Source organism: Poeciliopsis prolifica, unplaced genomic scaffold, assembly GCF_027474105.1.
Source record: "Poeciliopsis prolifica strain line A6 unplaced genomic scaffold, Auburn_PproV2 SCAFFOLD010, whole genome shotgun sequence".
NCBI classification, from domain to species: domain Eukaryota; kingdom Metazoa; phylum Chordata; class Actinopteri; order Cyprinodontiformes; family Poeciliidae; genus Poeciliopsis; species Poeciliopsis prolifica.
In genome coordinates this window covers 9,577,237-9,602,539 of record NW_026562385.1, presented here as the reverse complement: position 1 = coordinate 9,602,539, position 25,303 = coordinate 9,577,237, and the positions used below count along the sequence as shown (strand labels likewise).

The following is a 25,303-nucleotide window of genomic DNA, read 5'->3' as shown; positions in this document are numbered from 1 at the left end:
TGTCTTGTTCCACTGACAGATTACGTCACTTATAGCTAATAAATCTTTCATCAATATGAAGGGATCACTTATAGTTTGTTAAAATGACCTGAATTAATGAAGTTCTACCAGCTGATCCAATCATCTTACATTTGAGATGCAAAAGTGGATACTAAACGTGGATCTCCCAATGTTTCCGTCTTTTCCTGCATTTAGACAAGTCAGAGTCGTCGTCCATGTCCGTCTGATTCTAACATGTCCACCTCTGTTCTGCTCTGTGTTCTTCCTCCCTTGGTCTGCCGTTAGCTTTTGTCTGCAGATGCAGGACACCCACAATCCAGCAGTGTTTCTGTGTGTGTGTGTGTGTGTGTGTGTGTGTGTGTGTGTGTGTGTGCGTGCGTGCGCGCGCGTGTGTGTGTGTGTGTGGTGTGTGTGTGTGTGTGTGTGTGTGTGTGATGGGGGGGTTCAGCACGATGGGGGGGTTCAGCACGTTTGGGAAGGGCATTCCTGCTTTTGTCTCTGAGGTGACGGCGACACAGAGAGGCCATTGAACCAGGCCATCGCCTCACAGTTTACTCATGCTGGAATGTGGGATATCTGAACAAAAATAGCCCGATTTCCCAGAAATCCTTTGGCTCAGGAGTTAGAGTTGTAGCTTCATGACTTGTTATTGTTTTTCTTGAAATGTCAAAATCACCTGTGGCACAATAATTGGCACCAATGGAGTACAAACTCCATTTGCTCAGCTCTTAGTCTTTAATAGCAGAGAGCATACAGAGAGAGATCTCACCACTACTTAACTCCTCCTCTAGGATTTAGGTCAATGGAAAGAGGCTGATTGTAAATGATTTCTGTGTCGATTTGATCAGGTTTTGAATCCAGCTGAAAGTCAGAATAGCGAGCCGGTGTTTCAATGATTTCACGAGGCCACGCACTCAACGCATGGTTCCTGAGACATGTGGAAGATGTAAGTCGTGTTTCCATTACAAATGTGTGCAAAACTTTATTGATATTCTGCGAATATCAATAAAGTAACACAAGAGTAAGCTTGTTCACGCTATGAGTCAGTACAAAAGCCATCATCCTCCTGTCACTTCCTGTTGTCTTCTTTGTCGTTTTCCCCAGTGGTGACATCCGGTTGTTGATCATGTGACTCATGTGATGCAAAAAAGAAGTGTTTTCATTGTAGTTTTGTGAAATACACTAATTTTAATTCAGTAGAAAAGCGACCTCATCCTAGCGGTAAAAACGTTTTAATCAAAATACTTTATTTTATTTTATTTTTTCAACCGAAATTGACGAGTTTCCGTTAATTATTTTTGCATTTTCAATTTAGGCGACGTTATGGCTGATGGAAACACAACTAACGAGGCCCACAGCATCACAAATTCTCCACCATACCAAACAGAGAGCACAGAGAGCACAATGCCACACTTTATTTATCTTACTTTATTTCACACCAAACCCAACTGGTGTGGTCGTTGCCAAAAAGCTCAAGCTCAGTCTCATCTGACCAGCGGGTAAAGTTAGCATATGTCATCGAGATTATTGCATTCAAAAGACAAATGAATTATCATTTAAAACTTTTTGCACATCCTAATCTCCAATAAACATGAAGGCAACAGCTTTCTAGATCACGATAAAATAAAACATTATTATTTGGGCAGATTTTATTTAGAACTCCTTGGTTCTGATCGTCTTTCATGTTGACGATGGAGCTGATAATAAAGAGCTCTGATGAGAGGCTTTTAAAGCAGCATGAGCGCTACATTCCACAACACGCAGATTAAACTGCGGCCCTGTCTGTTGCCTTTATTCGCGCTGTTTGTCCCACTCTGTTCCCGCTCAGAGCACAACAGACCCAGCTCTTCATCCAGCAGCTGACCCCCCAGGGCCCAATCTATGACTCAAGCCTGGCGGCTGCACAGAATCGGCCCTTTGTGCTGAAGAAGAATGTGTCTTTTTTTTTTTCCTTCTTCTTTTCTCACTTTTTTTTTTTTTGGAAGAGGAGAAAGAGTGGTGGAGGCATGAGTAACTGGCAGAGATTTAAATCTGCAGTGATTTATGCTTCCTTTGTGAGTCAGATACGGGACGGCGGCTCGGCTCAGTGTGTCGGGATAAAACACCATTAAACACTTTGGAGCAGACTCCTGCTCCAAAGTAAGGGAAGAGAAAGGGACAAACGAAGCGCAAAGAAACTTTCTTGAAAGCCACACAGATTGTGCACGGCAGTTCGTGAACTGTTTCAGATTTGTTGCGAAAGACCGAGTTTCACCTTCCAGCAACATTACAACGCAATTGTTTTGATTATACAATCCCATGTGTTGCAATGGTCTAGTCAAAGTTCAAACCTGATAGTGAAGCTGACATGAGTAGAATAGAATAATAGTAACTTCCTTTGTAAAAAGCTTTCAAAACACTGAACAGTCAAAAAAAACAAATAGATAAGTGGAGATTATAAACAGATAAAGCACCAAGAAGGCAATACGACAAGAAAGTTCAATTTAAATAGAATAAAACAAAGCAGAAAAAGAAACTGTACTCTTTTTGTAACAGTAAAATGTTGCACAATGAAATTTTTGTGAAATTCTCCAGATAAAAACAATGTCGTACTTGAAAAAAAGACTATAAATGATCACACATGTTGCACTTACCTCTTGATCAAAGTTAGCCTGAAAATGCACCAACTTGTAGACATGAATGTCAAATTGACCAGTGACGATTCTTAAGGCTAACTATACGTGGGGATGAAAAGACTTAAAGTGGTACGCGAAAAATATGAACACCAAGCTGACTTGCTCTGTTAAGCTAGAACAAACCAGTATCCAAAAATGAGCTAATATAAACACCAACTTTCTTTTTCTTATTTTGAGATGGAGTTGCAACAGAAAAGGAAAAGATGAGCGTGTCGCACCTGGGCCAACTCAACAGCTCTTAACTCTTAACTCCTTAATTAGCTTAGGGCAATGGTTTATTCGCAGTCATTGTTAGGTGATGTCCTCTCAAAGCTGTTGACTCGTCAAACAGTGTCTCATCAGTCAGCAGGCCTCCGGAGTGGATAAAGGTCACGAAACTCAGAGAAACGCATCACATGTAATCGTTTCCTCTGATTATGTCATTAGGAAATCACCTTTTGTAGGAATTGCTCAGGTAACGTTGAGTCATGGAGGAATTATTATGCACTTATGGAGCAGCAGCTCATCAATCAATCAATCAATCAATCAAATTTTATTTGTATAGCACATTTCAGCTACAAGGCATTTCAAAGTGCTTTACATCATAAACACAAAACACAAAGGCATGCAACATAGAATAAAATACCAAGTTTTTTTTTTTTTTTTTTTTTCCTTTTTCTTCTTTCCCCTTCCCTTTGACACGGAATTTAAGCGCCTGTTACCGCCGGACTCCGCCGTCCGTTTAACCACGGGTATTCGCCGGGCCCTGTTGCTCACAACAGGGAAAAAAAAAAAAAAAAAATTACATACATATCCACAAAATCAAATTCATACATATAGGCATCAACTGGGCCTTTAAACCTTTGGTACTTTAGTCAAGATATTATTTGACAAGGACTCCAAATTGCCATTAAAAAGTTAAGGTCATTTATTCATCAAAGTCCAGTTCTGTTTGGATCCATTGAAGTTCACTGCGGCATCAGTAAAAGTGTTCCCACGCCGCTGACTTTTCCAGATTTACATAATTACCTATTTGCTCACACAATCTAAAAAATAACTCAGATAGAAAAAAATATTAGAGTTGGACAGTAACTAGTCACATTTACTTAAGTAACGTTTTTTTAAAAAAGCACTTTTATGAATAGATTCACAACTTTTACTCTACTTTTACTTCAGTAAGTCTTCTGGTTATTCTAACTCACCTTTAGTCACTTCATTTTGGTTCTTTATTTTGAACATGTGTTTTCAGTTTTGTATAAATCCTCTGAACTTTCATGGTCTGGTTTCAAACAGAACTTGCTGTGATAATAATTTGTTTTTCCTGTTAAATTTGATCTCAAGGCATTGTTTTGTTAATGTTGGTGAAATATTCTTAAAGTCTGACATATTTACAATCCAAAGAGTCATTTCTAGAAACGATCAGATCAGTTCTCATGACTCAAGCTGACATAAATACTTAAATAAAAAGTAATATTTCTTTATTTATTTAACATAAAGAGATTAATAGATTAGTATATAACTTAATTTTTGCATTTGTGGTTTTCCATACCTGCTGTGGTACAGTACATCTCAATTTCAATAACTTTAATGGAAATGTGCTAGTCTTGATATTATTATTATTATTTTTTACAAATGTTTTTTATTTTATTCCCTAACATTTCAGAATTTGCACATTGTTTTTTTTTGTCTTGTAAATTAATTTTTAAGATGAAGTAAATCAGATATTATAGTCAAACATTTACTAAGGACTTTAGTAGCTTTTTTTCTTTTTTACTGAATATGTTTTACTTTTATTTGAATAATTTTGATGGATGACTACTTTCTAGTAGCGTTAAAATATATTGAAGTAATGCAACCCCTACTTAGGTAAATATTGTTGCCACTCTACCCAACTCTGTACAGCATACACCAAAGATCATGAAACTCAGCAGACATAAACCTGAAAAAGGAGTTGCAGCTGTAATTAAGGCTAAAGACGTTTAAAATGGAATGATTGAAGATGACAAATTGAAGAAAGAAGAAAAACTGAAACATTTTTTAGGAAACAGTTTTAATGAAGCATTAAACGACTCTTAACTGGCTGCATCAGTTAAAGTATCGGTAAATATTGACCCAGAATCCAAATGTCCTGGATCATATATATGTATGTATATATTTTTTTGCTTGTGTGGCAAGTCTTTAGAAACCCTCATCCTGTTTGCATATTTACAACCACCTTAAATCATACTGTGGTGACGGCTGTTCTTAGCCGCTACAATAAAAATACATTTCAAAAAAATAACCCGTGTTGAATAAAACGTACTGAACACAGCAGGAGATACAATATAGTGCAGAATTAAACCTTCCACCAGCTCCAGGACACGGCTGGTGGGGGAATCCATCCGTCATTACGCTCCCATCAAGCTCTCCGCAGGCTGTACTTTTCACATTTAGGAACACCGACTCAGACGAGCGTTGTTGTGTGTGGTGGAGAACGGCAGCCGGGCCTGCTCCGCTTCCCGTCGCGCTCCCTCCCAGGGCAGCCAGGTTCACGCTGGCGGCGGAATTACAGGGTGCAGCGCAGACTCTGGAACCGGAGACGCAGACTTTACCAACTGCTGCACATCACTTTCCAGACGCGCGGCGTTAAAAATGCTCCTTCACAAACCGCCAGCTAAATGTGGGCTTGCAGAGACCGACGACCACGATAAGCAGGGCTCTCTCGAAGAATGCCAGGGTGCATATTTAGGAGTTAGCTGCAGCATGCAGAGCTTAAATGGACAATTTTGGACGGAGCAGCAGCTTCACCTACTGCTGAGTCCAGTCCTGCTGTAATTTGGGTTTTTTGGTCTGACTGGAGTTAACAGAACACAGAGTTCAGATAACAATGAAGCACCAGAGGTACAGAGATACTGAAGTCTGGGATGAGGGTCACCCTTTGTTTTGTTTTTGTTGTTGTTGCCACACCTATTCATTATTTGGTCTCTAAACTGTCTCCACATCCAGCTCGACATCTTTGATTGTCTGAACAAACAATGGCTTTCTCTTCCAGAGGAAAACAAGAAGCGACTCTTGTCTCGGTCTCTGTTTAACAGAAGCAAAAATCTGCTTTTAGTAACTTAAGATGCACAACTTGAGACCCAACAGACCCAACGTAAATGTTTAATTTACACAAATCCACTATTTTTATGGTACTTTTGAGAGTCATTATGAATGGTGATGCTGTGGGCTGGAAGCAGTCAGGTTTGCAACCAATCTGTACAGACAGGCCTCTGACTGAAGACTCAGTCAGCTCAATTTCTGGGCAGTAGAAACCAGTTTTCACAGTGATATATGCTGGATGACACCATCAGCTGTTTTGATCAAGCACTGCTAATCCACCTCATCTGCTTTTGCCGCTCCTCTTAATGTCTCTGTCTGGCTGTGTGGTGACTGTTCAGTTGTTATCAGCATGGTTTTAGCTTTTGGGATGCTAATTCAGCCGCTTCTAGCTGTCAAAATATTATCATGTTGCATCATGACGACTGCCTTAAAGCTGAAACATTTCTTCCATCTGAACAGCATCTAAAACCAAAGGCAATAATTGTCCAAACATGCAAAAACTCAACACCAAAAACAAAATAATAGATTGGGGTCCATAAAAAGCAGAATTAAAATGACAGAGCCACTTCAACAAAAAGCTGAATTTCCAACCAAGTCCTAGAAAGTTTTCAAGAATGACTTAACAACGCTCTATTGTCCAACTCTCAGTTTCCTGCCAGGTCTGAAAACACAAAGCAGCACGGTCAGTAAGAAAAACACATGGATCTACTGCTCTGGCGTATCAATCTAAACCAAATAAACGTTTCTCCTCCAAGTTTTCATAAAGGCGTCCTGGAAGACAACCGCCTGAGAGATGGAGAAACACTTTCAAATCCATCATTGATTTGTTCTTATGCTTTACAACCCATAATCACTGCATTAAAAAGTCAGGAAAATCATAAAGAAGGAGAATATTGCTAAACAGGTTGTAGCTTAGGAAGAAGTGGCGGTTTCTTGGCCGGCCGTCTGATTTGTGAGAAAGTCATTTCCTGGGGAAGAAACTTTTCGTCCTGTTTAACTGGATCTCCTCCTCTCCGCCCGTTTCCTCTCCTGCTCTGTTTGCCCCCCTCCTCTTCCTCTTCCTCCTCTTCAGCATTGTGTTTTGGTAGGGTGGCCCTCCTCTGAATCCTCACTGGATCTTATTACAAGCATGCCTAAATTAAGCAACAGCGGCCAAAATATTATTCCTCTCAGATCTTCACAGAGATGTTGTGAGGATGATAGATAGCGCCGCCTGACTTCCTGTTATCGTCTCCTTGTTGTTTTTGACCCTCCCTGCTCATCAGGGCCCATCTGATGCTTGTCAACGGGACAAATGTTTCCCATCTCAGACGCCGTCTGCCTTCCTCATCACATCTGCTTCTCCTTTTTCTTCTCACACAGAGAGCTGTCATCCTCATCTCCCAGCATCCTCCACGCTCTTTCCCTACGTTTTCCACCTCGATTCTCAGTCGATCCAGACTCCCCCCGCACCCCCCCCCAGGGGGGGAGGCTTTAGCTCGTTCCTTTTTTTTCTCTCTCTCTCATACGTCGCAAGATATCAGTTTCTCCCAGCTGGCTCGAACCTCTGGGATCTGGCTCGTCCGGAGGAATCTTGAAACTTTTAAAAGATTATTTCTCAGGTTGCAACAGCCGGCGCTGGCATTAAGTCTTCTCTCAACGCGTATAAGTGAATCGGCAGGCTGGACGAAACCTAATCCCAGAAATCTTGAGGATGTGAAGAGCTGGGATATTTTTTTGTTCCCTTCTGAATGTTTCTCCCAAGTAGAAAATATCGCAGCAACAATACTGTGACAAAGCATACTGTAACTTTTAGTAAAGTTTAACTTGAATGCAGGATAGTTTATGTTATGTGTCTAGACAACTGGAAATGCATATGAGAACTCATAATGAGTCAAAATGTGCAATCATCTTTTATATTTAACAGCGTCTTGCAAAAGTATTCGTCTTCTTTGAACTTCTTTAATTTTTTGAGGTTCCAACCTCAAATTTCAATGCATTTCACTGGGAACATACAGGTGACCTATTATGAGATTTTATTGTGCTTAATTCTGTTTTGGGGCCTCTTATCACTTAAATCTACATAAATTGCTGCTCATACATGACAATGGCTGCCAACAGATGCACATTTATGTAATCTTTCATCAGCTTTAAAAAGCAGAAGTGGAGCCTCCAGCACAGCCAAGAATGCAGCAAGTGGTTTCCAGATGGTAAGTCAACAAAAAAACACTTGTCTTTTCCAGCAGCCATTGCACAGAGCAAGCAGCGGTAAAACCAGCTCAATTTGGGCTTCTAGGTAACGATGTAGGGAAATTATTAATTTTCTAGACACCAAAAAACAATAACTTATTGGCAAAAAAAAAAAAAAGTCTGGGTGTTATTTTCTTAAGCGGTTGGGCTGTTTTTGAAGCCGTTAAGACTCAAATAGAAGCAAAAAAACGGGCATAAAATAAATTTCGCATAATAAGTCGACATGTTAGACACAATGTGTGGCAGAAACTAACACTGTGAACACACCATAACCTCAGTGAAACATGCAGGTGGCAGCATCATGCTGCTTTTTCACAGAAGAGTTGGGCAGAGAATGTTCCGCCTCATCCGGGGTTTATCTGCCATTTGAAAAATGTCAATAAAATACATCACAGTTTGTGGCTGTAACATGACAAAATGTGTAAACGTTTACCTGGTCTGAATACTTTTGAAAGTTAACTAAGTATACCACATAACCACGGTGAAGAGAATTTTTTTTTGTCCAAAAGTTATATGACCTCCAGTGTAATACTGAGGCTATCATGCTTAAGGAGCAGGTCAAAGGTCAGGGTTAATGTCTGGTGATTGATTGAAAGAGTCACTTCATTCCCCGAGGGGAAATAAAATCACCAGTTCAGACGTGGAAAGACTTCTTACACTAAACAAACAAGCAAGAAGAGAGAAAGAAAAGAAAAAAACACAAGTGCAAAACAAAACCCATTTTTAGATGAGACCATGAGCCCAACCACACACAAACAGAGCGGTGTGGGAAGTCACAGCGGTTTATTATTGGAGGCCTCAGCCTGACATGAGAATGTGATTCTTCAGCACTTGGCCTCCTGTGATAACCTCAGAGTGGTACGCTGTTATGGTTCTGAAGTATCTTCTGTTTGGACGGCTACATCATAGAAAACAGAAAGTTTTTGTACACAGCAAAAAATAACTTTGTATGGTATTACATGACAGCCATTAAAAGTGTTTAAACTGTGATAAACTGTAGTAGTTTGTAAATGTAATGTTCAGTCATTGCTAAACTCTATCACTGAGCCACTGTCTTTTGGAAAAGTTAGCTGAAGATGTTGTTTTGGCTAGTCGTTAGCTCTGGTCCTGCTATGCGTCCAGCAGAGAACTTTGAGTCGAAGTATTTGAGCAGGTTAAATTCTGAATGAACAAACTTTGTAATAGTTGAGAACTGTTATATAAGCAGTTATAGTTCAGAACCAGGTCTGAAGTTTGGATTGAGCTCAGTAAATGCGCTAATGCTAAACTTCCTTCTTGCTAACAAAGGCTAATGAAAACAGCATCCTAGCTGCGTTTCTCAGGGAAAATGTTTACATGCCACTTTCTTTGAACATATAGCAAACGGCTTGATGCCATTTTAGGGACATTTTATGCCTGAAAGAAATCCAAATACAGCAAGACTTGTTCTCTGTCTGAGAGCCACAAAAACAACATGTTGAAGACAGAACAGATGATGTTCTGGTTTGTGCTTCATTTTATTATTACCGTACAAATGATCAGCATGAACCAGAATAGTTAGAACGTAACATTTGTTTTCATCATTTAAAAAAATGAACTGGAATAAAATACAGCAGTGTTATATAAAATGGACTTTTTGAGTTTTGCATCGTTATGAAGTTATTACATCATCAAAAACATACCTGAAGCGTTGCCGTGATTCTTTCATGCATGTTTGAGTAATCGTTTAATCTCCATGGCAACCACTCAGCTGTGAAAAACACCTGGTTGAACTTCGCTCCGCCTGCGAGACGCAGCTCTGTTTCCAACTTTCAGATCTTCCTTCTGATAGAGCAGACCGCCCCTGCATCTCACCCACTCAGCTCCTTCAGACTAGCCAGCAGCATTTAGCAAACACCTGGTGGAACTATGTATCTAATTGCTACTTCTCAGTGTAACTCTGGTAAAAATGTTGTTAAAGGGATAATAGAGGTTGTGGCAAATTTCAGAACAAAAAGATGTTTTTTAAAGAGACAGAGACTAAATTTCAAGACCTTAACTTACAAAGTAAAATTTATTTGAAGTCATATTTGAAATATATGGTATTTTTATAACTGAAGGTAACATAATTGCTTGATTGTGCAATAAGATGAAACTAAATATGTGGCAGAAAAACACATAGCACTGCCCCTTTAACATGCAAACCTAACCTTCATTAATATGCAGACACTGAGGTTTCATAGGGTCCACCCTCCACCACTTCTTCCTCCTCCTCCTCTGCCTCCTTCTCCTCTTCTCTTCTTTCCATCCTCTTCCAGCTTGTCAGCAGCAGCGGAGTTGCTCCACTGCGGCTCTGCTTCAGTGCAAAGTTTGGGACCGATCAGAAAGTTGTGGCTCAGACCGCAAACCCAGCAGGAGGACAAAGATAACAGATGGGGAAGTGATCACTGCGCGGAGAGTCACGATTCGAGCTATTGAAGGTAGGACTGAACAGAAACTGATTGTAATTTCAGAGGTTAAAGAGTCATCAGAAAGAGTTCGCCTTTATTCTGCAAGAAGAGGCTCGAGTCCATATGTGTGCATAAATAAAGCAATGAAATCAGTAGGAGCTAAGACCAAACTGTCAATCAATCATGCTAATGCTAGTTTTTTAAAATTCTGCATGAAATTTGAAATTCATGCCACAATCTCAGACTAAAGCTGCACCACAAAACAAGCAGCAATAAGTTGTGTGGTTTGGTGTTAGGATATTAAATCTTTTTATTTTATCACATTGATCTTGGTTGTGATTCTTGATTTATGAAATTACAACTGGACCGGATCCAGTTGTAATGTGAGATGCAATGAGAAGTACAGTACTAGATATAGAAATCTACAACCAGGCAGCTCATTTTTCTCCACTGAAACCACACACACCCACACACACGCACACACATGCACACGCACACACACACACCCCCACCCCCACACACACACCCACACACACACACCCACACACACGCACATGATCCTTAGAGCTATGGATAATTGGTCACCTAACTTGGCCACGATTCTGCTTTTGAGATGAAAACATTAATTTATCTAAACTTCTGAAGCACCACTGATATGATGTTATAAATAATTCAGCTCAACTTCACATTGAGCTGAATTATTCAAGTGTGCTGCTATTAGTGTTGTGTGTGAGCTGCTGCAGGAGGACAAATATCAGTAAATGAGAAGCCAGTGGAGGTGAAGAGAGGAAAACAAGGAGATGAGAAAACAGAAAATTAGAATAGAAGAACTAAATACAAGATGAATTATGGGAAATAAACGATTGAGGAATGTTGCAGGAAGCAAAATACATAAACCAGGACATAAAACCTAAAAATGGTGTTTGATAAACATCAGGTTTAGGATATGATGGAGCAGCTAAATATCTGTGAGTGTCTCTATTTCAAGATTCAACTCTGTCTTTGGTTCAATGTCACGTTCCCCAGTGTCCATCATGAAGAGTGACTCAGAAGAAAGGACAGATTTTTATACATTTCCCTCCAAAGTACTTTAACATTACTTAATATGGACGCACACCAAACAGCTATAAGGTTAAAACTTATGTAAGATGAATTCAACACAAAAGTAAATTTGAATTTTATCTAAACTGCAAAGTAAATGCTTGTATGTTCTTAAGTTCAAAAGCATGAATTAATAGACCAACGTTTTGGCTGTACTGCACTAGTTCAACGCATATCTTTTGCTTTTGGGCGCATACTTTACAAAAACCCTTTTGAAAATCCAGGTTTATCTTTGCTGCACCTCTTGTGTTTGCAGGGTGGAAGTTTAGACGACCTCTTTGTTCTGCCGAGCTTTTAAAAGAGCTTGGAAATGTTTGCACTTCACCCATGTTTGACCTTTTTCCCCCCTTGCGGTTTGTTGACCGAACCCCTCATGCATTAAGAAGAAGAACTTGTGAAACCAGCGAACGATTGCGCAGCTATGAGCCTCCCTGTAAAGTCTGACATGTTTGTTTTTCATTCCTGCTCTGCTTTCTTTACAGTATGATATGATTAATCACCATGGGAGTCAAGAGATTTTTCCTTTTTTGTACCTTTTTGTCTCGTGAACTATTTTGTTGACTCGGCAAACCATCAAGAAAAGCGCGAAGTGGAGGAAACAGGAAGTTCATTTACAGTGCCAGTTCCGATCCGATGCACGTGTCAAGTCACTTTTCGGTGCTTTGCAGCGTGAAGCGAATGTTGCGCCCGATAGAGAAACTGATATTTGAAATTTGTCACAGGCACAGCGATTTGAAAAACACTCTACATCTGTTGAACTTTTCATATTTTGGAACATTGCAACCTCAAGTCTCAGCGTATTTTATTAGAATGTGATGTGAAAAAAAAAACTTTTTTATTTAATTTGAAAGACAGAAAGCAGAGAAGATTGTGATTTTTATTCAGCTCTCTTTCCTCTAATAGTAATAAATTTTAAAAAAAATAAATGCCGACATGCCTGACTCTACACATTTATATGCAAAACTTGTTGGCAAATGCATTGTGGAAAAAATAACCCTGTACTTCATCTTGATTACACGATCCTCCACTCAGCTCCTTCAGACTAGCCAGCAACAATTAGCAAACACCTGATGCAGATGCACAGCTCAGCTCATTATAGGAACTTCTCAGCGCAACGCTGGTAAAATCATTGTTAAAAGATTAAGAGGAGCCATGTTGTGATGACTTCCTGAAGGCAGAGATTCAGAAGGAGCAGGAGCTTCTTAAAGAGACAGAGGCCCAATTTCATGGTATCAAATTACAAAGTCAAATTTATTTTAAGTCATTTTTATAACAATTGAAGGTAACAAACCCACTTGATTGTGGTAAAAATTGATACTATGTGGCTGGAAAGCATAAAACACAGCCCCTTTAACAGACACTCTCCATAAAATCTGTCTGAGCTCTTCTCCAAAACAAAAAGACATAAATTTCCACCTCTGCATGGTAGAGATATTTAAATATATCCAGTCTGGAGCTATATGTCAAGTGTTTTTATAAGCCTGAGGCCGGACAGAAAAAAATGCATCGCCACGTCGGAGCAGCAGATCCCTATAAACTGCTGTACTTTTGAGCTCTGCATGACGGTCAGGGCATTCTGACCTCAACCACAGCTAACTGGTGCCATGTCTCCAGTGAGACCAGAGCAAACGGGGCTGGAGCAAGCCGACGGCAGCGGTGACCTGCGTCTGTTTGTGCGGTCCTCACTGAGATGCCTGGGCAAACCCATCAAGAGCGCTCTCTTCTGCTGTTTCTGGTTCCGTAGTGCCGGATATTTGCTTAAAGCAGTGAGACGGCTTGCAGCAGAAGAAAAACGCATGAAAAGGGAAGTATGGTTGGGTGTGTGTGTGTGTGTGTGTGTGTGGGTGTGTGTGTGTGTGCCTGAGAGAAAGACAGAAACAAATGACAGCCTGTCAGATGTAAGCGACAGATAAAAAGAAAAGAGAGGGAAGTAGAAACACATGTTAGAAGGTAGAAATGTCAGATAGTTTATTTGCATGCCTTTGCCATTATGGCCTCCGACCTCCATGTCTGCTCTGAGGCTTGTTTACGGGGCGCCTGCAGGTACAGTTTGGAGATAAACGCCATGTCTGACAGACCTTAATGACTCTCTATGAGTTTCTAACAAGACCAATTTGGGGGAATGAAGTTCCCAAAGTGAATTAATGTGCTGGTTTTGCAGCTTAAAGGAGCACTTAAGGTTAAGTTTTACTGCACACAAAATGACCTGGGATGGAGAAAAGTCAGACGGAGAGCTGAAATGAGGGGAGAGGAATTTGGAACGGAGAGTAGAAAGTGAGAACCAGTCAATTAAGTTGTTAAAAAAATCAGTGAATTACAAGTTGTATTCTCTTAAATGTAGCCTAGAAATGCTCTCCAAAGGAAATAGGAAACTTTTTTTTCATATTCCTGAGCTTGTTGGAGTGTAAATAAATCCTTAGAGAGGAGGAAGCTCACATGATACTTTCTAAAGGCTAAAGTTTGTGTTTTGTAATGCTATCATGTAACTATGTTAACTTCAATTGCTACATAAATGTTGTGCAGATAAACTATTACTAAAAAAATTTGAAATTGGCCTCTGTCTCTTTAAAATCTCCAGATTTTTCTGAAACTACACCTTCAGGAATTCATCACAAAAGCACTCCTCTGTTAATTTGTTAGCAATGTTTTTACCAGTGTTTCAATTAGAAGTAGCTCCTATATTGAACTCAGCTGATGCCCAGTTCCACCAGGTGTTTGTTAATTGCTGCTGGCTAGTCTGAAGGAGTGGAGGAGTTGCAGGAGAGGGCTGCTCTGTAAGGCTGCAGCTTCGACCTTGAATAGCGTCCAGGTTTCCCTAGATTGGATCCTCCAGATCAGCTGCGACTCATCAGTCTGACCTCGCTTGGTCAACACCGCTGTAAACTCCTGATTTCTCTGACAGACTGAAGATTGAACGTTCCGATGCTTTCAAGTCCTCACAGTTGGAAAGATATTTCCGGCAGACAGTCAGCCCATCAGCCAGATGGACTGATGAGGTGATTGATGCAGCACATGTCCGCTTAGCTTCAGAGCTTCCCAGCACTCTGCGGATGGATCTATTTTTTCAGTCGGGTCATGGTGACCTGAGATCCGCTACTGCAGCTGGAGCAAGAAGATCAGGTTAAAAGACGACTACATTTTTTGCACTTATGTATTTTTTTTAGTTACAATCAGCACAGATGCTTTTTGTTGCCCCCAAATCTCAATGATCAATAATTGATTATCTTTCGGTGCATTTCTCCCTATTTCCTGGTGGAAAATTAAGGCTCATGATGACAAAGTGGGATTAAAATGGGGAAGAAAATTACATTAGGCTACAAAGAATTAAATGAAACAGTGGGTATTGTATGGAACTAGCATTCATACAAGATAATTCATCCTGTAAAATCCAATACACAACTCATATCATAACATGCAGTTTGTTTGAATAAAACTTGCTGTTTCCACATTCTGTACTTGTTTGATGCAAAGCCCTAAATACATCAAAATATGCTGACTTTACAAAGAGAACTGACCCAAATACAGAGGTAGATATAACTGGTCAGATGTTTGGATCGAGAGTTTTTCTTGATGCAGATCCAGATTCTTTTAAGATGTGATGCCACTACTGAATCTCAGTTTGATACCTGCAGTTTTTACAACACTGACTCAAACACTACATACAATTAGTATAACAAAAGCTATCAAAATAAATGTGATATATATGATAAACAGTTCGGCCACTCAAAAGTGTGAATTGCTTTGAATGACCAATTATCTTCCTCTTGTCTCTATTTCTCTCTTTATTCCATCATGTGAGAACGGTTGTTGGCTGTGTGTGAAGCAGCCGATGCAACTATCACTCTGTAATAATTGATTTTATGGTACATTTCTTTCATGACCGTAATTTAATCAATTATTGCATTTCAGTGGCTCCTTGATTGTCTCTGCCGTGACGACAGACTTTCCTCCAAACTGCAAATGTTTGTCATAATGTCGACATAAGTTTAAATTCGGGTAAAAATTGGGTAGAAAACAGTTTGCAGTTGAATATCTTCTTACTTCTCAGATTTTTGGACATCTTACTGTACCTGAAATTGCTACTTTTGATTTCACACCATAATCGTTTCACTTCACACTAAACAGGGCTGAGATCACAATTTGTCAGAGATTATAGTTGTTATGTTTACTGATTGGAGGACAATTTAATTATTGAGTTTCCAGCTGGAAATGAGCAGATTCAAGTAGAAAAAGTTATTATTTTTTAGTGCATCTCTGCTTCGGGACTTATTATACAATCAATGGAGTTCTTGCAACTTCTCCTTTACCAATAATATACTTAAAGTGATAGGGACATCTCTAAAACAACAAAAAAAAGCTGATCAGTCAAAGGCCCTGCAAGAGGATTTAAAAGCTGTTGCATCACAATTTAAAGATCGAGCGGGTTGCATCTCCGGCTTGTAAATTCCAGCACCCTGAGACGTTAATCCAACTCTGGCCGCGTCTTGGACAGGTCACGTGTTTGGAGCTTAGCACCGCTTTTTTTTTTTTTTTCATTTCTCCAGGAAAAACATTGACCAGGAATAACACAAACAGCAGGGCCTTCGAAATGAATAGACAGAAAAATTCAAAACATACATCAGGAGAAATGAGTCCTTTTAGGTAACAAACTCAAAAGGTGCTGCATCAAGTAACTTTTGTTCTCACTGGTTGAATAAGCCTAATTGTAAACTATGTAACATTATGAAATCTGGAAAGAGACCCCAACTTAAGCCTTTTACACTGTCAGGTCTGTTTTACAGTGAAAAAGCATCAATCAGACCAAAGTTTCCTAATGTTTTTAAGTTTGCCTGAATGCTCCTTGCCTTCGCCCAGATAAACCACTGACTGCTCTCTCCTTTTCTCTCTCTGGTCTTTAGCCTTCCTAAATGTGAACTAAATGAAAACAGAGGCCCCCCGCCGCCACCTGGAAAACTCTGAGGGACTAAGTGGATTGAGGAAGGCAGCCACCGATCGAGGGAGTCGGGGCAGGGAGGGAAGACACACAGAGAGGATTAGCAGCTAATCCAGGCCAGCGAACAATCCTGGGGGGAGTTTTTGCCGTTCTTCCAGGACGATGCAGACAAAACAGTTCCTGGATTTAAGCGCTTTACGACGGCGCGTCCGAATTCTTCTGTGACGGTTTTGATTTGGTGCGGACTTGGGTCTTTGGTGCAGAGGAAGCGGTGGACTGAGAAGAGAATCGACGGGATGTCCTGACGGACTGCATGGTGCCACACACATGGATAAACCTTTTCAGCAGGTGATTATGGACCCCCGCCTTTACACCTTGGTCTGACAGAAAGACACTGAAGGTCTTGCTGGACTTTGTGATCAGGCCTCACTTACAGTAAGGAACTATTTATTTCTTTGTTTGTAGGACATTTCAAGCATGTTGTAATCGTGCAAGGAAAGAAATCAACTTAAAAGTGTTTTTAAGTTAAGAGTAAGGAGACAAAACTGTGCTGCACTTTGTAAGATTCTTTACATGTTCTCTTAAGAGTTGCTTAACTTTCAGCAGGAAAGCCGGCCTGTCTCCTGAAAGAAGAAGTTAACCACAAGAAACTTTCGTAGGTTTGGGTCAAAGGGCCGCGCACGTTGTAGCTTTGTACAGTTTCCTGGGGAGGTGATCCTCTTAAGGCGGCGAGCTCCAACTGAGATCAGTTCAGTTCCCGATGCCTACAAAATATAGAATTAAGAGTAAACGCAAGTCTTTTTTTATTGCCTTCATCACACAGCAAGCTTTCGGTGTATGTACACATGCGGTTGGATTGTGTATGTCTGGGCAGCCATCCACTGAACCAAATATACCCGGTGCCCTGACGGACCACAACTCTCCAACCGCACGGACTGTGGTAACCAGAGGAGACCCAGCGCGGCCTTGTAATTTCTCCTCTTTGTTATGCTGTCGTGACTGAAAGCTGCTGCTGAGCAGGAGAAAAGGGAGTTGGGTTGTTTGGGAAAGATGTGCAGGAAAGAGAGAAAAGCATATAAGCAGACAGAGTGGCTGTACTGGCATCCCACGGCGCGGATCATAAAGAGGAGCAGCGGGAAGTGAATGTATGAAGAATGGATTTAATATTTGAACAGCTGAACATTTATGCTTTCTGTCCTTGACTGATTTGGTTTCTTTCTCTCTGGTTTTACAGTGGAGCCAAAAAGTTTCTAAACTTGACTGACATGAACTCAAACTCAAGACTTCATCAGTCATTTTAAAAGGGATATCACGCAAACTTTTTCTTCCACCATGAGTCTGGGAAAGCTGCCAGGAATCAAAGGCCTGGTGTCTGGCTCTCAGGGGAAACGTCGCTTCAAGAGCGACCTCTCGGTGGACATGATCAGTCCCCCGCTCGGGGACTTCCGACACACCATGCACGTGGGCCGCGGCGGCGACGTGTTCGGCGACACGTCCTTCCTCAGCAACTACGGCGGCATCCGGGAGCCGGGGAGCCCGGACTCGGCGAGCAGCTCCAAGTCCACCGGCTTCTTCACGCGCACCTTCCGCCACGTGCGGAGGACGTCAGTGCTGCGGCCCCGGGGCGGCTCCCGGGACCTGTCGTCCCCGCCTCCGGACATCTCACCCATCATTAAAAACGCCATCTCCCTGCCTCAGCTGAACATAGACTCTGTGAACGGATGCCTGCAGAGGGCGCTGTTCCCCAACTCCATGGGCTCAGCGGATGACTCCTTCTGCACATATGGTGAGATAAAACAGATAATCCGGGATTGGTGTTAAGGATCTTACAGAGGGGGATTATCTTCATTAAAAGTGAGCAGAGATACTTTAAAGGTTGAGATCATACTCAAACATGATAGTTTTAGTAGGCGGGGAAGCATGATCCTCACTGTCGCGGATTATTTCATAACAAATAAATCAAGATTAATGAAATGGGTCGTCACAGGCAGGTGAAAGAAAGCGATCGGTCAGATTATGAACACTGCCAGAGCAAGTCAGGCCAAACCTTTTACGGTCTTAAGTTGGCATCAACTTCCAGGACTTTTGACATTTTCTTCAGCAGTGATTACAACCTGCAGGTGTTAGTTGTTAAAGACAGTGAAAATAATAATGAACAACTGATTCTCTGAAAGGCAGCAGCGCTTCTTGTGAAAGCAACTGATAAGACATTGTGCATAAAAATGTACAAGAAAAACACAGAGATGCTCAAACGACATACAGCTTACAAAAGTATTCACACCACTTGAACGTTTTCACTGAATCTTTGCTCAGTTCGGTTGGAAGAAGGCAATGTTTGAATAGCAGTTTTCAAGTCTTGTCACCGATTATCAGTCGGATTTAGGTCTGAACTTTGGCTAGGCCAATCTAACACATGGCTCTCGTTAGGGTCGGTGTGCAGCTGGAAGGTTTTCTTCCAGCATTTTGTTATATTTAGCTCCATCCATTTCCAATGAAGCAGCACGGACCTGCTAATGAAAAGCTGACCCTCAGTATAACCCACTTCCAAATTTCAATATCAGAATAGTGTGTTCAGGGAGAGGTTCGGTTTCAGTGTTTTTCATGTAGTTCACATGGTTCTGTTTTGGTTTCATGTCACCACATCACCTTCCTCTACATGTTTTCTTTATCTGCTGCATGGCTGTCAATGAATTAATATTTACCATGGAGCTCTTTGCTGATTCTCTGACTAATTTTCTCTTCCCCTACCTGGACGTTTAGGTGGACGGCCATGTCTCAAAAAGTTAGAATTTGTGGATTAAGTCATGCTTTGTGAACACTTGGGATGCTGTTTTGAACTTTTCCAAATTGCAAGCCACACTTTTAAGCTTTCTATTCATATATTGCTTTGTATTTTCCTCTTACTGCATAAATAAGTGTTTTTTGAATCAGTTTGTAGCTGATAGTCTGTAGAAGTCATGGGAGAAAATGTGAAAAAGCCAAAGAGCTATGAATACTTTTTCAAAGTACTGAACAAATGAGAGTGTAAGAGTCATTTAACACAACTCATCACCACCTTGATGCAAACAGAACTATAAAAGTCAGCAAACACAAACACCTCCTCCGTTTTGTTTTACATCTTTCCCCCACATTTCTCCAAGACAACCAGCAAACATCCCAGCTTCTTCTGACTCATCTGGATTCACCTTGGCAACACCTGCACACGCTCAGACCGACAAACACAAACACCGTTCTGCTGAGCCCAGAGAACCTCTCCGGGTATTTCCTGCCATCTCTCGTGTTTGTGTGCGTGGGCCTGAGAAAATGAGCACAAACCCAACATTTGTTGCATCTGCTCTCCAATCAGAGCCTGTCAGCCAGCTGTGTGTAGGGAATGGAAATCCCCTTCGTCCCCTTTCCAGGTTTCTTATCCAACTCAAAAGGAATTTGCCCAATCGGACGGACAGAGAGGGGCAGAGATCTTGGGGATAATTGTGGGTTTTTTAAATTTATTTATTATGTTTTATAATTACTGGGTTTCACTTACGATCACGTTTACCTCGAACTGTTCATATGTAACATTATTATTTGATGGCATTTATGTGAATTTGATAATCTGAGATTTCCTTCATACAGTTATTGTTTTCCTACTCTCTTGAAGGAGTTTGATATCTATCTGAAATGTTTATTATTTATGACCAGACAGTTGTGATGTTGAAACCTGCGAGTTTAGCCCCGTCAGGATGACACAGTGAGAAACCTTTAACCTCTTGGTTTATACCGCCACCTTCTGGTCAGACAGCTGCAGAAACCCAAACAGTTTCTCTTTCTATTTTATGGCATCCACAGCTTACTCTGTAAAGAGTAAGCTGTTCTTAATGGTAATGGATGCCACTTTTACTTATTCATTTCTGGGTCAAATAAGAGGCAATAATGCCTTACATATTTCTGTTTATAGCTACAGACTACCAATCAGAGCTCCACAACGCAAAACATGAAACTCACTACTATCCAGCACTAACAGGAAGTCAGATATGGCTCTCCACCCAGCTTGCATAAACTTAAACTTGAAACTCTTCCAGCCAGAGGAGGCGATCTACTAAACCTGCAGCCCCACAATGAACTGAATGAAGCCTTTAGTGTCAAAGGTTGCTTTGAAGATTGTATGTTTGCAAGAGCAGTATAATAATGTACACCTTAGTAGAGGTGGCGTTTGATGCCTCCTTATTAAAAGAGGTTTCATTTAACAGGATATTTACTACTAATGTAATAAAAATACATTAAATGTAGTGTAATTTTTAATTTCAGTATTCAGTCAATCTTCTTGTAGGCTTGTGAATGTGCTGGGTTGACCTCCATGTTTAGTGAATCTTTATAAGGTGTCCCAAAAATTTTAACAGGATTAAAAAAAAAAAAAACACGTAGTTTAGAAATAATAATGGGTTAATTATTAGTATTCAGTCTTATTTAAAGCAGGAGTAATGTACTTTGTTTCTTGACTAAAATGCAGAATATGTTCAGTAATTATTGTCTTTAGAATTAAACAGAGATTTTTAAATTCACAGACTTATCACAAAAAGAATATTTATCTACTCTACTTAAAAAAGCAAACAATGGAGGAAAAAAACTAAACTGTAGAAATATAATCTCTTCTTTAATGAAAGTTTGGACAAACTGATCATAAGGAAATAAGATAATCAAGTCTGGAAATTTTCTACAACGCTTGTGGGAGGAATAATCATGACTAAGTTATAAAAGGTTATCTTGAAACTCTTCTATTATGGGATTGAACCAATTTGTACTGACTGAAGACAAATACCAAAGATGTACAGGAGGCTAAAGGGCAACACGCCCCATTAGACGCTACTAAACAATTTACAAAAATGATTGTCTTCTATCTATTTCAGCACCTACAATTTAATTTTTTTTAAAGACGCCAACTGGTGTGTTTATTCATGTCGCCCCACAGAGACACCAAGTTATTTGTCTTAAATTAATGCCATCCATCATATGTGACAGCCTAAGTTGTCTCAGATCCAAAGACTTGAACATGTTTTAGGTCTTATATAAAAAGACAGATGTGAAGGTAAATTGGCCCAAACACTAAACCCTGTGGTTTTCAATAATGGACTCATGTTGCATGAAGAAGAGTTACCATAGCAAACTGGAACCAGTCAGAGAAATATGATTTAAACTGTCACTATTTAACATGTTTTATTTAAACTGAGTTTGTATTGAAAAATAAATCCCTTAATCTAAATAAAAGCTTAAACCAGCATTTGCTTTCGTTTTCTCTTTCCAGGTGTCCAGTCTGGATTCCTGACTCTGCCTCGAGTCTCTCGACTTGAAAGACAGATTCAAGATGGTGGCGTGTGGAGAACGTCTCCAGCAGACAACGGCTGCGGCGCGTTGACTCGCTCTGACTCTCTGGCCTCCTTCACCGTCGACCTCGGACCTTCTCTAATGACTGAGGTGTTGGCTTTGATTGACAACCCCAGCTCTCTACAGGTATCCAATCACAGCCAGGCAGCAGGTGAGGAAGAGGAGGACGAGGATAGAGGTGACACCAGCTCTCTGACAGAGACACCCGTTCAGACCCCGACAGCCAGTTCCCCCAACCCGTCCCAGTGCAGCGCGTCTTTCAGGTCCAAAGCGAACGGGAGAGTTATCTCTCCCTGGAGGGAGCGTCAGGAGGACCGGGGGTCTGTGAGGACGCCTGATGTCACTTCCTGTTCTTCTCACAAGGAGGAATCGGCCATCGAGGCAGAGAGGTTCCAGAGGGCGGCGGACGTCCTGGCGAGACATTACGGTGGAGGATCCTTCACCAGAGGAACGAGGACGAGTCAAAAAACACCACATGGTTTATCTGAGGAGGAGGAGGAGATCAAAGTGTAGACATTAAGAACAACAATCTAAACATCTGGATTCATCCACAGTCAGAAATGAGAGACTGTTCATCTCTTCACTTTAACATTCCTTATTAGTCTTTAACTTTTGCCCATCTGGTTTTCTTTCACTGTAATTGTGATGAATCTTTTAACACTATGAAAGTACAACAGTCAGAAAACACTTTTGATTTTAAGTGTTTGTAAGTGGTTTGATAAACATCTATGAGATCAATGTTTCATGCTGATATCTACACTTTATGAATAACACTTTTGTACATTTATCCAGTCATAACAACCATACTTTGTTTTAGCTTCTTCTAAAGTGTATATTTAGGAAATTTGGACATTTCATGATTTACTTCACACATTTAATAATCTAATTTGTAAACAAAGCTGTTTATTGTAATATTTTATTGGTTTACCATTGAATAAATAAAAATGTATTTCTCTACTCAGCTTGAAAACATTAATATTTCAGTTTTGTTGAGATGATGTCTGAAGTAAAGAAAGCTCCCAGGACAATACACGTCCCATACATCTGTATGTATGGTAAGACATGCTATATACAGGAAATATATACATGAAATATTGTGTTTTGTTTTTATTATTGTGGCAAACTAACCTTAAGTTTTACTTAAACTAAAATTTCACTTAAGTTTAAGATTTAATTTGTAAAAATGATCCTTTTGCATTTTAAGGTAACTTTTTTATGTTTTCAAGTAGCTTACTTTTCTCAGAGTGAAAAACAATCTTCACTTCAGTTTCCTTTTCCTCACATTTGATGACAATAAAAAGTATATTAATATTGGAGTTATCCAATGAAATTCCTCAGTCCTCCTTGGCCCACCCCTCCCCTCTTCTTTGAAGTTATAAATAGCATATAGAACCATTTCTTATAGCAAATTACAAAATATTTCAGTCAAACTATTTCTGTTTGCTCTTTCCTTCATCTTAAGCAAAAATGTCAGATTTTATTCATGGCATAAGAACAGATTCAGAAATCTGCAATAGTTCAGTAACTTATTCTAGTCTTTATGATGCCTATGTGCCTATGATAAAGTTATGATGCCTATGTGGCATCATAAAGACTAGAATAGTCTTTATTAGTTGTCTCAGCTCCAAACAACTAAAACTGCAACAACGCCTCCTACAATTACAATATGCAGTGGTTGCAGAATATGGTGTAACACGATATGATAAAATATTTAATCACAGTGTGATCACCCTATTCTGATAGGTTCAATTCAGTATGTTACTCAGGATAACAGATATCTGGTTTTCTGAAACCGAAAACCCAGGATGTGCCACAGAGTTACTTACAAGTGAACTTCACTTATAAGAAAGTTCTTACAGTTTCTTATAAATGAAGGGCTTTCTGAAACCGGGCGGGCCCAGGAGTTAAGTAGAGAAAAGAATCTCTACTTCCTTGTTATTTGAGCTGCTAATTGGCTAAAGAGGAAAAGGTAATCGTTGTAAGCCAATCAGAGGCAGACTTGTGAAGATACAGTGAAGAATAATGAGTGAACAAACAAAGCAGGAGGAATCTGTGGTATGAAGGTACATTTTGTCCAAAACTATTTGTGTCTTTTAACTGAGAAGTTGATGTTGCAGAGGAAAAATCCTACAGAAGTTTTGGAAATGTAGATTTTTTTTCAGTCTACCACAAATGCAAAGCAGCAGTTACTGTGAAGTGAAAATTGTGTTATTTCTTTTGACAATTTTATTTAATTCTTTAGTCATTTAACATTAGTATTGTTCAGTTTTATAAAGTATGCAGGCCACGAACCAGTCAGATTGGTTTCCTGCTGACCACAGCAGTTGCAGCCGACAGAATAGTGGACAAATGTCTCAACACAAGAGCCAAAGCAAGGAGCCAGAGTTTGTTAACAGAGAACAACAGATAGTTTAGGTAAACAGTAAGATGGAAGAAGCCCTAAGGTCTCACATTGAATGTCACAAGCTCAGAGTACGTACAAGGCCTGACCATGTTTTTGGTATGGAAAATTGTTCCATTAGCATCCTGACTTTTAGAAACTGCCACATTTTGAACAAGAAGATGTTTATTATCTAAATAATTAACTGAAAGGAAGAGGTTGCATCCTGTCCATCCTGTGGTTGCACGACTTTGCATAAAACCTGTTCAACTGGTTTTGGCTCATAAGCCAAGAGAGTGACCATGTTGTGTGAAGGATCCTATATATTGTGAGAGCTTGCAGGTCCAAGTAAGAACTCATTGCAGGAACAGCTGCTGTGTTGTGGTTGCTGTGTGTTCTCCGTTTGCAAACGACAGTCCTCCTTCGCCCACCCCTTGGCCCACTCTTGCTATTTGCCAGAGTCTCAAGCCTAATCTGTTCCACACAGATTAGATTTTTTTCCCCCATATTATACTGTTAAAATTCTTAATAATAAGACAAAATTGTATTCCTTGAGTCACACTTTAACGCTCTCCAGGCAGGTGTTGCAGATTTGCAAAAGCTAAATGCTACTTATCTAATTACTCCACATCCATATTTTAAGAGCTTTTGTTACTCAGAAGTACAACAGAAGGGTTTAGATGTGCATTTGCAACAAACAGTTTCCCTCCAGCTCTCCACATGGCACTGCTGACTCACTTTCAACATGGCTGAGTCCTTGGTGTCACTGAAACAGATTTTCTAAGCGTCAATTTCATGAAAGTATCACTACCAATTTTCATTATTTTGAAATCAATACTACATAAGATGAATCATGAATGTGTATAGATATGACACATGTCAATTAGTAGATTTGATCTCCTCTGGGTTTTTCACCAGAGGCATCTCGATTTCAATGTTGTGGATTTGCAACGTGTGCCCAAACAGGTACCAATGGATGCTACATGCAGATATAAAATTGCAGATCCAGATTTTGTGGAAACTCCTGAAGCTTACGAGTCTGACTCCAGCTTTGATGAGGATGAGATTCTAGCAGATATAGCAAGAACTGATCCCAACCAGCTTGATGTTGAAATTCATCATGCACATGCAGACAGTGACAATCAACAAAGAGTTT

General features: G+C 40.2%; 1 protein-coding gene and 1 long non-coding RNA gene across 5 annotated transcripts in view; one reads left to right on the top strand and one right to left on the bottom strand.

Moving 5' to 3' along the window:
• The first annotated feature begins 10,214 nt into the window (after positions 1–10,214).
• On the top strand, positions 10,215–22,724 carry cdc42ep1b (CDC42 effector protein (Rho GTPase binding) 1b). 3 transcript variants are annotated; one of them, XM_055036167.1, is made up of 4 exons: positions 10,215–10,402; positions 16,372–16,754; positions 17,641–18,192; positions 21,688–22,724. In XM_055036167.1, exons 3-4 carry the CDS (start codon positions 17,739–17,741, stop codon positions 22,278–22,280), a joined length of 1,047 nt encoding a protein of 348 aa, XP_054892142.1. In that variant the 5' UTR covers positions 10,215–10,402; positions 16,372–16,754; positions 17,641–17,738; the 3' UTR covers positions 22,281–22,724. The 3 variants fall into 3 exon arrangements, with proteins under 3 accessions (XP_054892142.1, XP_054892141.1, XP_054892143.1); XM_055036166.1 differs by having other exon boundaries at positions 16,372–16,841; XM_055036168.1 differs by lacking the exons at positions 10,215–10,402; positions 16,372–16,754 and adding an exon at positions 16,853–17,551.
• The window catches only part of LOC129363854 (uncharacterized), a 43,558-nt gene continuing 40,419 nt past the window's right edge, over positions 22,165–25,303 (bottom strand). The window contains exon 4 of one of the 2 annotated variants that reach the window (XR_008606354.1): positions 22,165–22,251. This is a non-coding gene — a long non-coding RNA (uncharacterized LOC129363854). The remainder of the gene's footprint in view (positions 22,252–25,303) is intronic. The other variant, XR_008606356.1, reaches the window with a different exon arrangement.

Coding starts and splice junctions, on each gene's coding strand:
- cdc42ep1b (XM_055036167.1), top strand. CDS start 17,739: ATGAGTCTGGGAAAGCTGCCAGGAATCAAAGGCCTGGTGTCTGGCTCT. Junction 18,193..21,687: donor TGACTCCTTCTGCACATATG/GTGAGATAAAAC, acceptor TTCTCTTTCCAG/GTGTCCAGTCTGGATTCCTG.